General features: G+C 37.6%; 2 protein-coding genes across 3 annotated transcripts in view; one reads left to right on the forward strand and one right to left on the reverse strand.

Annotated features, from left to right (window-relative positions):
* ZUP1 (zinc finger containing ubiquitin peptidase 1) overlaps positions 1-1,019 on the forward strand; it is a 29,168-nt gene extending 28,149 nt beyond the window's left edge. For both annotated transcript variants that reach the window (XM_017497347.2, XM_017497339.2), the window contains exon 10: positions 765-1,019. In XM_017497347.2, the coding sequence (XP_017352836.1) occupies positions 765-812 (48 nt within the window). In that variant the 3' untranslated portion in view covers positions 813-1,019. The remainder of the gene's footprint in view (positions 1-764) is intronic.
* Positions 1,020-4,022: 3,003 nt separating this feature from the next.
* RSPH4A (radial spoke head component 4A) overlaps positions 4,023-11,426 on the reverse strand; it is a 17,934-nt gene continuing 10,530 nt past the window's right edge. Inside the window, exons 3-6 of the mRNA XM_017497364.2 lie at positions 8,493-9,233; positions 6,848-6,983; positions 6,032-6,149; positions 4,023-4,604 (exon numbers count right to left, since the gene is read on the reverse strand). Of these exons, the coding sequence (XP_017352853.1) occupies positions 4,367-4,604; positions 6,032-6,149; positions 6,848-6,983; positions 8,493-9,233 (1,233 nt within the window). The 3' untranslated portion in view covers positions 4,023-4,366. The remainder of the gene's footprint in view (positions 4,605-6,031; positions 6,150-6,847; positions 6,984-8,492; positions 9,234-11,426) is intronic.

Consider the following 11,426-nt stretch of genomic DNA (forward strand, 5'->3'; position numbering starts at 1 on the left):
TTTCTTTCTTTTTTTCTTGAGACAGAGTTTAACTCTTGTTGCCCTGGCTGGAGTACAATGGTGCAGCCTTGGCTCACTGCAACCTCTGCCTCCCACGCAAGTGATTCTCCTGCCTCAGCCTTCCGAGTAGCTGGGATTAGAGGCATATGCCACCACGCCTGGTTAATTTTGTATTTTTAGTAGAGACAGCGTTTCTCCATGTTAGGCAGGCTGGTCTCAAACTCCCGATCTCAGATGATCCACCCACCTTGGCCTCCCAAAGTGCTGGGATTACAGGCCTGAGCCATTGCGCCCGGCCTGTTTACCTTAGTTTTAATTTAGCGTGGTTTAATATGTTTTGATTTGGTACTCAGGTTGTGAAAATAGCACAAACATTGAGAAGTTTTTTGAAGTGACATTTTTAAGGCAATAATGAGAGATATGCATAATTTTCATAAAGTTACCCTGCACACAGCCCTGTCTTCCTCTAGCCTCCTCTCTGTTTTTATCTCTCTCTCTTCCTTTGAGCCAGCAGTTTGCTTTTGACTCATTATTTCATTAAAAAGTGATATTTCCTATTTCATTCTGTGTTGTCTTTATTTGGAATTTTCTTTGTTTATGGGTTGGCTGAAAAATGTTTATGCCTAATTTCATAAGTTTGAGATTGCAGTTTTTCTTGAGAAATTTTCATTATTTTGAAAAAAATCTAAATTTTATTTTTTATATTAGAATGATAACACATATTCTAATTATAGCTTAAGATTTTTTTTTAATTTCTTTTCAAGGCCAGGAGACAAGCTTCTCAAGTCTTTACAGCCGAGAAGATTCCTTGAAGAATTAAGCATTTCAGTGATTGAGAACAATACTTTGTTTTCTAAATGTTGATATTGACCTCCTTAACACAATTATGAATCTGTGAATTCTCTAAGTACTTAATATATAATTTAATCTCTAAAATGCCTGTGTTAATTAAATTATGCCTATCACACTTCATTGTTTGGTAATTATTTCAATAAAATGTCTTGTTTTTGCATTGTGGATTTTGGTTTTCTTATCTGTGTTTCAGAAACCAGTTTTATAGCTGTAAGCTGATATGCATTGGGTCTTTACTTTTGTTAGGTACTCTTCGTATTTTACATATATTACTTTGTTTAATCTTCAGAATAGTTCTGTGAAACAAGTACTACTATTAGCCCCAGAGGAAGCAAGCTAAAGCCCTGAGAGGTTAGTAATTTGCCCAAGAAAATAATCTTCATCCAGGGTATGAACCTAGGGTATCTCACTTCCAACCAAGCTCCTACCTTTAAACTATTTGCCTGTCTTTTGTTAGAGAACATATATGATAAAATTTCTTCCTCACTTCCTAGAAATAATATTTAACAGACATAGTTCTATAAACAAGGATTTGCTTTTATTAAGTGTTTACACTCTATAGCTGTGATTTAGTGTCTTATGTTGAATGTGTTCTGTAGAAAAGAAACTTTACACTTCTTGTTGGATGTGCCATGTATGGTTGCAACCAAGAATCCTGGCCAATGTGATTCATCAAAAAATTACCAGAACCTCACAGTCCATGGGTAGAACTTAGCTGGAACCAAGCCAACTGTGGAAATTAGAATATGGTTTAATTTATAGAAGGAACAATCTGGTTAGGAGCCCATAATTTTCCAGAGAGGTTACATCTGATTGGCATGAGACTAATGGGACAGAGGCGCTTCCTCAAAACGAAATCAGGGTAGGTAAGGAAGTGGATATGAAGCAACAAAGAAGAACATGTCGTCTACGTCATGAAAAAATGAGTAACAACCAACATGAATGAAGTTTTATGTATTTTAGGTATGCCAACAAAGACAAAGAGTTGCACTTCAAGAATGAAATAGTATTGCCAATAGAATTCTGGAAACCATCTTTCCTAATGTTCTGCCCTTCAGACTGATGACCAGTTTTTTTTTGTTGCTGTTTTGTTTTTGAGACACTGTCTGGCTCTGTCACCCAGGCTGGAGTGCAGTGGCACGATCATAACTCACTTGACCTCCTAGTTTTAAGTGATCCTGACACCTCAGTCCCACAGAGAGGATGGGACTACAGGCACAGTTTTCTACTTTATATCCTCTTGCAGTTATCCTGTTTCCTTCCCTCCTTCCTTTTTTCCTCCTTCCTTCCTTCCTTCTGTCTTTCCTTCCTTCTTCCTTCTCTCCCTCCTTCTTTTCTTTCTTTCTTTCTTCTTTCTCTTTCTTTCCTTCTCTCTCTTTTCTTTCTTTCTTTTTTTCTTTTTTTCGAGATGGAGTCTCATTCTGTTGCCCAGGCTGGCGTGCAATGGTGCGATCTCTGCTCACTGCAGCTTTCAGCCTTCCAAGAAACTGGGATTACAAGCATGCGCCATGACACCCGGGTAATGTTTGTATTTTCAGTAGAGATGGGGTTTCTCCATGTTGGCCAGACTAGTCTATAACTCCTGACCTCAGGTGATCTACCCATCTCAGCTCCCCAAAGTGCTGGGATTACAGGTGTGAGCCACCCTGCCCGGCCTGTTATCCTATTTCCATGCCACTATTTTCTGTTACTTAGATAATGTGATAACCTCCTAACTGGTCTCCTTGTCTCAAGTTTGAATTCTCTCTCATCCATCTACGCTGAAGCCAAGCTGATCTCAAACACAAATGTTTGTATGACTTTCTAGTGTAGTTCTTTTTACTGTTTGTGGGTAAGAGTCAGACTTTCTACACACTCTAGCCCCTCTTTACCTCTGCAGGCTCATTTCTCACCACTTCTTTCAGTTGAAATTTCATTCCTTTCAGCCAAAAGTGTTGCCAGGATGCAGCCAGTGCCGCCAAGAATCTTCTCCCATAGCACTCCACCTGGTGGTGGCTCTTAGAAGTGCTTCCTGACTTGCTGAAGTCTGCATTCAGTGCACCTTGTGTTTGACAACAACGTTACTCCAAATGCAGATCGGTGATCTGCAAACTGAAGGTCTGTGACAAGGTAAGTATAGACGCTGAGAACTGATGTGTCATTTTATTTTTTAAAAACAGTAATGACTTGGAATTATTTTTTTAACTTACCAACATTACTATAGAATTTGAGAAGCACTCTTCTGTGTTACCTGTAATATTTGTATCACAATACTTGCTAAATTGCAACCTATTTTACTTTTCTATTTACCATTCTATAGCTCCATCTTCAATGAAAGCTCTATGATTTCAAGAGCAGTGCCTAGTTTTTAGTCATAGCCACAGGTATATCTGGTACATACAGGACTTAAAAATGCTTTTTTAGTGTGGGAAAATAATGTTTTAGAGAAGTAGTGGTAGGAAATAAGTCTGTGGCTATCTCCAGCAACCATACCTGTACAAAACAAGTCATTTTTCCCCAATCAGTTCAAATCAATTTCTGTAGGATGAAGGAGGAGTCTGAGAATGCTTTTTGAGAAATAACAAAGGGGTTAAAAATTTGAGTGTTCCTACAGTTTTTGAGGTGATAAATTTATGACACTATCTCCAGCAGGAAAAATGAATATATATACTATACAGTGTTTGCACACAATATCACAGGCCTCACCATAGGTAATTACAAAGGTTTAAGAACACATGCTCTAGATCAGTTCTTACAAAGGTTAAGAATACATACTATAATGACTATCAGTATTTTTTGTCTTTGTATCACTTGACACTCTTGAGAGTATTGATGTTTCCAAGAATTTCCTGTGGGTTATATCTTCCAATGTTTGTCATATTAGAAATTAAACCTGAGACTATTTATTCATATATTTTGAGAGGGAGTCTTGCTCTGTCACCAGGCTGGAGTGTAGTGGCGCAATCTCGGCTCACGGCAACCTCTGACTCCTGGGTTCAAGCGATTCCCCTCAGCTTCCTGAGTAGCTGGGACTACAGGCACATGCCACCATGCCTGGCTAGTATTTTTGTATTTTAGTAGAGACGAGGTTTCACCGTCTTGGCCAGGATGGTCTCAATCTGACCTCATGATCCATCTGCCTCGGCCTCCCAAAGTACTGGGATTACGGGTGTGAGCCACTGTGCCTGGCCTTAATTTTTTTACCTCACCTGGACCATGTGAAACCTGAGACCTTTTAAAAAAAGAGTGTACAAGCACATATCCCATTATCCATAACCCTCAGAACAATGATGTGATCACATGTTATTTAGCCTCTGGAAAATCCCATGAGCATCTTTCATTAAACATACTAATATATCTACCTATGAAATTTCAAGCCCGATATTTTAAAGATTGACATTTTGGAGATGAAAAATTTCTTACATGGGCATGTATACGCATACACATATACATACACACAAATGTGTAAAATTAGTCCCACATAAGGGGTGTGTGTGTATCAGTGTCACGAAAAACCAGGCTAATTTTATGTTTATTAGTCATAATCATCTTCCTCATCTTCATCTTCCTCAGTTTCTTCATTCTCCTCAGCTGCGAGTAGAACTGCTTCTTGTGCGGCCCTGAAAGCCTGCTCCTCCTCCACACCAGGGTCATCCATTTCTGTAATTTCTGGTCCACTGGGATATTCTTGATAAACTGGTGTTGGAACTGGGGGCGTATAATTGTCTGGACTATACTTATGACCCCAGCCTATGTAGAAATTTTCAAACTTTCTATAAGTTAAAAAAAAAAAAAAGATTATATAATTTCTCAGAAAAATTGACCCTTCTGTAATAATAAAGTGCTTCGAATATCATGGTCCTATCATTTAAAAAAGCAACATGTGTAAAATGCTAGAAATGAAATATTCCTCAATGATTCTTCTACCACAGGGAATTATTTTGATGCAAAATGTTTTTAAAAATCACGGGGCCAGACACTGTTAAAATGTACCCTACACCTAGACCACAACCAAAAGCCTTTGTTCCTTCAATTATTTTCAGGAAAAAAAAAAAGTTACTACCTTCCACAAAGTTAGAAAGATTTAAAAATAGCTAACCCTACAAACTCTTGGCTGGGCAAGGAGTTGGGTTCGTGGTTAGAAATCTATGTGTTATTTTTTTAGGCATGACCATAGGCAATCACAAAGAGTTTACCTGGCACACCAGACTTGGAGTACAACCAGAGCATTGCTGTCTTTATGGGTAGTTGCAGCCATGCTCTTCAAAGTTTGCATTACGACCGGGTCCTTTCATTCCTAGGTCTCGTTATCTGAAGCCTTCAGCAGAGGCCTTTCCAGCCCTTCCTTTCTCTGCCCTCTGAACTCAGCACTTTTTCACTTTCAACCCTCTCATCCTCCTCTTGGTCCCCAGGTCTGTAAAACTGCAGGAGCCGTTTGAGGATTCCCTTGTCAATGAGATGACCCCAGGACCTCCACATCTATGATATCCATATCTGTGCCGATCCACCTAGCCCTCCACTAGTGGGCCATTCCATGGGGGAAAATAGAACAGGGGGATGTCAATGCTTTCTCTTGCTTCTCCTATCACAGTAAAAGATTAAAGGCTTAACTCTCATTTTTAGCTTGTTGCTTTAATGGCTACTCTAACACCTGGCAGATCAGCTTTCTCTCCAGATAAGCTAAGTTTCTGACACTGGGTTATTAGGAAAGAAATGGAAACATGAGACAAATAGTAATATATGTTCTAGGTAAGGGATAAAATTATTTTTAGTATCCTCTTGATCTTAATTCCTTTGAAAGCAGTAGCCTAAAGCATATTTTAATTATCTTTTATCAAGATTTCCAACAAAAATGATCTGAGATTTAAACTAATTTAAACACTGCTTAGAATTACCTCCATTAATCCACTAAGTGAATGAATAAGTCATTACCCAAATAATCATAAATGAAAAACCATATTTTATTTCAACAAATTGAATAATTAAAATGAAAGGGCAGAAGTCTGAATTACTCTATAATGCCCTGAATTTGAGGTTTTATTGTGTAACACAGATGTTATTTTAATAAATTTTATGCCACACACACATAATATGCCCAAGATGAGTTATAACGATAGTAGCTTAACATTTTAGTGATTATTTGTAATTTCCAGAGCTTAAATAATCACAGAAATGGCTTTGTAAATAGTCAGATACTTACTTGCCATTGGAGAAGGCATATGCTCCAGGCCAAAGGTTGGATCGAAGGACTGCAATAGCATATTGTGGAATGAGATTTGACGATAGCCGTGTTGTCCAAGCGGGTATATTCTGAATCTCTGGATCCCAAAGAGAAATGCAACAGCTTAATTCCTAACTAGACAAGAATCTACTGTGTCAGCTATTTTTATAAATCCACACATACATACACACACACAGATAACACAGGTATTGGATATAGAAAGAAAAAACATCTTAACAAAATCAGGAGAGTACTTCATGAATGTTTTGGAACAATGAAGTTTGAACATGTAGTTCCATTTTTGCAACCAACACAAGAAGTTTTACTAAGGGAGAGGAGACTTATGTGGCAGCGCGAGTAATATTTGATGGCCTGATGAAAAGTACATCATTATTATGAATGAGATCAAGGGTTGCAAGCACAAATATTCCAAACTGAAGGGAAAGAAACGAGTATAGGAATGAGAGTAGAGTTTTTAAAAACCAGGACCAAGAATCTTCAACTGTGCCATTGTTTATGGTTTGCAGAATGCAAGACAAGAATAATATAGGAGAAAGAGCTACAGCCAACTTATGTTTGTTCTCTGCACCATTCCTTCAACCTCCGTCAGAGAACATTGATGTGGCCAGCTAGAGTCTTTGCTCTCTATCATCCCAGAAAACGAATAGGAAGAGGATGCGACCTTGGCTGCTGTCCACTTTTTACAGCTTTCCAACTCTCATTTTTACTATATAATGCACATAGTATGTTATACTGTTTGTGTGTCTGTGTGGGATAATAGTTATGTAAAATAACCTAAGTCTTCAGAGATTGGTGTCAAAAGAGGAGGCCCCACTTCCTGTTCTATGTAGTCAGGCTCTTCCTTTTCTTCATCTTCTTCCTCTTCTTCCTCCTCATTTTTTTGTATGGAGTTGAACCAGTTACAGCGACCCTGGGAATCAGTGATATAAGATTTAGTAGGCTAAAGAGGATCTTAAAATTTCATAATATTCATTTGAATTCAAGTGATTATCAGGATGAGGTTTCACTCTGTGGGAATTTATTATTCATTCATTCATTCATTCATTCATCCTACATGCATTTTCCAAGGGCTATTTTGATCTAGGTTGTTTCCAGGAAAAGACCATGCTATTTATTTTAAGAATTTGCCAAACTCTTAAAGTCACAGAATGTGTATTTTAAAATTATCACTTATATTTTAAAATTAGCAGAACCTTAGTGAAAAAGGTAACAGTGTATTTTACTGGTTTGTGGTAAATAATTTATGTGAGATAGCTAAAGCTATTATGATGACTATTATTACCAATAACATTTAAATGTGATGATAAGATTTTTTATGGAGGTTTAGGGTTTATAATTTCTCATTTTGTTAACTCTTATGTAGAAAAAACTAAGAGTATCTCTTATCTAGGTCAAAGTATAATGAGGATTTTCTACCTGCAGCTGAGATAGTATAGCACAGGGGTTAAGTGGATGCATTGGGTCCATTCTGTGTAGACTCACATCTGATTCTGTTCCTTATTAGCTATATTCCTTTTGTCACATTTCCTCAACTCTCTGTTTCAATTTCCTCATCTGCAAATCAAGGATAATAATACTACTTCACAGGGTTGTTATGAAGATTAAATATACACACACAAACATACACACGCCTAGCACAATAGGTGTTATATAACTGCTATATAGCACTGTTTCCTTGTTTTATGTTTTTGTTATAATCCCATATGTTCTTGGCATAAAAGCCACATGTGTTACAGAGATAAAATTAAAGAACGGTTTTCAAAGTTAATGTACCATCCATATTAAACATATAAAAAATTGAGTAATTTCAGAACACACAAATCCAAATCTGTATATCACCTGTCAAACGCTCCACAAAAGAATGTGCTTTATTTTCTATTTGAAAATAAAGTCTGTTTGGAGATCCCTGGAACCCTCAATGACATAGACAGTTATATAGACCATGGTAGTTATAGATTACTCTGTGTTTTGGGCTGTGATTTTTTTTTCTTTCTTTTTTTGAGATGGAGTCTCGCCATGTCACCAGGCTGGAGTGCAGTGGTGCAATCTCAGCTCACCGCAACCTCTGTCTCCCAGGTTCAAGCGATTCTCTTGTCTCAGCCTCCCGAGTAGCTGGAATTACGGTGTCTGCCACCACACCCGGCTAATTTTTGTATTTTTAGTAGAGATGGGGTTTCACCATGTTGGCCAGGATGGTCTTGATCTCCTGACTTCGTGATTTACCCACCTCAGCCTCCCAAAGTGCTGGGATTACAGGCGTGAGCCACTGTGCCTGGCTGGCTGTGTTTTTAATGATCTCATTTTCTGCCTATTAAATAGAACCTAAAGGCCTTTATTTTATATTTCTTTGTGCATTGTAGTAACAATTTAGTGAATAATTGCTAATTGCCTGATAGACTGAGAATTGCAAAGTCCCTACCTGAGAGAGAATATGCTGTACATGATGAACCCAATTAGATAAGGTTTCTACTAGATCAGTCACTTGGTTGCCTTCAAAATCAGGGTTTTCCTCAACACTATTTCGGCCACCTTCTACCTCTTCCTCCTCCTCTCCTTCCTCTTCGCCAAACTGATAGAATCCTAGAGGACTGACATGGGTTCCTGCTGAAATTCGGGCAATTTGCGCTCGTAAATAATTACTCTCATTTCCTGGGAAAGGTGGGTAGCTTATGATGGGAGCATCCAGTCGCCCAGTGAAAAATTTCTTGATTTTTCTTGCAATAACAATTTGTGCAGGTGTAACTGGTGGTAACTTTACCCATGGTCTTCCTGGTTCATTACAAACAAAATAGACATATTTGTTGGCACCTGTTCTACTTTCTTCTTTTGGTATAGCCTGTGGGACCTTGTAAAGGGACTTTGGTAATTCATCTTCCTCATCTTCATCAGCTTCACTTTCTCCATTGTCCCTCTCTTCAGCTACATCTTCCTCTTCCACTTCCTCTTCATCTTCCCCCTCACGAAATTCCACTTCGGCTACAATATAATTCATTTCCAGACCCAAGATCTTTCCCCAGAAGTGGCATCTTTGGATTGGGTGTGTGTCAGTAAGCTGCTTGAGGGCAAGAAATATGCGGTATGTCTCATCTGTGCCCAAACCAACTCCAGCTTGTTCAAAATAAAAAGCTGACTCCATTACATTTGGAAGAGCATTTTCCACCTGGGGAAACAAATGCTGTGGTTAAAATTTATCAATAAGACAAATCCTCACCTCCCTTGTATTTTTTTATATATCTTGATATTCTACTTTCTCCACCATTTCCTTGACATTTCTCTCAAGATTTAGATCAAATTGGCTGAGTGCAGTAGCTCATGCCTGTAATCCAGCACTTTGGGAGGCTGAGGTGGGTGGATCATCTGAGGTCAGGAGTTCAAGACCAGCCTGGCCAACATGGTAAGACTCTGTCTCTACTAAAAATACAAAAATTAGCCGGGCATGCTGGTGTGTGCCTGAGTCCCAGCTACTTGGGAGGCTGAGGCAGAAGGATCACTTGAACTCGGGAGGCAGAGGTTGCAGTGAGCCAAGATCATACCACTGCATTCCAGCCTAGGCAACAGATCGAGACTACATCACAAAAAAAAAAAAAAAAAAAAAAAAAAAAAAAAAAAAAAAAAAAAAAAAATGAGAGAGAGAGAAAGAGAGATTTAGATCAAACTATGATAATTCTTGAATTGCTATTCTTAACTCATTATTTATAAATATAGCTTCTTTTGTATCTTATACTCATTAATATATAATAGCTACCTTGTTTATATGTATATCTTAGGTAGAGAAAGTTTAGTAATTACTATGAATAATAAAAATTCAAAATTCCTGTTTTATAAAAAATATTTAAGTGACTCCCTTACTATCCTAAAATAAGATGTAGAATAACTATGTACACACATATTTAGAACAAAATCTGGTTTTACATGTTTATATTACATATGTCTATATTATTTTAAAATAATAAACATTTATTAAGTACATGGTTTTATATATATAGGATCACTAAAAATTAATATAATATCCTGTATAATGTAATGTATGAAATAAATAAAAGAAACATACAATAAAGTGTTCATCTCTATACTGGAAGACATAGCATAGTCAGATGCTTCCTCCTACTTATAATAAATTAATTTATAATAATAAAGAGAAAAATAAAAAATTCCACAAAAGAAATCCAGAGAAATGAATAAGCAGAGTCTCAAATGGACCATAGAAAAACATTTGTGAAAATGTAGGAAAGAGCTTTAACTGTAGGTCAGGATAACTTGCAAGGCAAACCTTGATCCTCAAGATGAAGAAATTGAGAGCTCTGCTATTCTTACAAATTATATGCTTTTATTTATATTATAATTGTAATGTCAAAATAAGTATAATGACTTTTTAAAATCCTCATCTCTTTGATGTAGGATCGTAAAACTCTTTCCTTGGCATTGCTGTACCGCTCACTCTTGATCTTCCTTGGGCCTCTAGAACGATTTTATCTTAAGTCTCTGATTGGTTCCTTATTTCTTGAGCTCCAAATGTTGTGATGTTTTAAAAATATCATTTTCAGTTATCGCATCACTCAATACTTTATGCTTGGAAGAGTTCTCCACAGCACTTCAAGTGATAGGTGGCTGTTTAAAATTTCTCTAACTCTGACTTTCCTCCCATATTCTACACATATTTCTAGCCAACTATGAGAAATTTCACTTGAGTATTCTACAGATACCTCAGTTTAATATTTACTTCACATTTCTCTCAAAGTTTTCTCTTTTTTCTATATACTCATTCTTCACCAGTGACATCTCATTTTCTCACACCAGAAAGTTCGGTCATCCTTGCTTCCTCTGACTCCCTTGACCTTTCATATTTAAATAGTTAGATTCCTATTGATTCTAGCACATAAACATGTGTTGGCATTATTTTCTTCTCTTATATTCATTTATACTCTATTAGCCACCATCCTCACTACTTGTGCTATAGCAGAAAGCTTCCAATGCTCTCCTCCTTGCCCGATTCTATCTTTCTTTTTTGGTTATTTTTCTTTCCTTTTTTTTTTTTTTAAAGATGGGGTTTTACTATGTTGGCCAGGCTGGTCTCGAACTTCTGATTGCAGATGATCCACCCACCTCGGCCTCCCAAAGTGCTGGGATTACAGGCATGAGTCACCGCACCCAGCTCTTTTTTGATTACTTTTCATGTTATGATCAGAGTTATCTTTCTAAACCAAAAGTCAGACCTAGCTATTCTCCTCTATTAAAAACCTTCTCGGCCGGGCGCGGTGGCTCAAGCCTGTAATCCCAGCACTTTGGGAGGCCGAGGCGGGTGGATCACAAGGTCAAGAGATCGAGACCATCCTGGTCAACATGGTGAAACCCC

The sequence above is a fragment of the Cebus imitator genome, unplaced genomic scaffold (genome assembly GCF_001604975.1).
Source record: "Cebus imitator isolate Cc_AM_T3 unplaced genomic scaffold, Cebus_imitator-1.0 Scaffold11, whole genome shotgun sequence".
NCBI classification, from domain to species: domain Eukaryota; kingdom Metazoa; phylum Chordata; class Mammalia; order Primates; family Cebidae; genus Cebus; species Cebus imitator.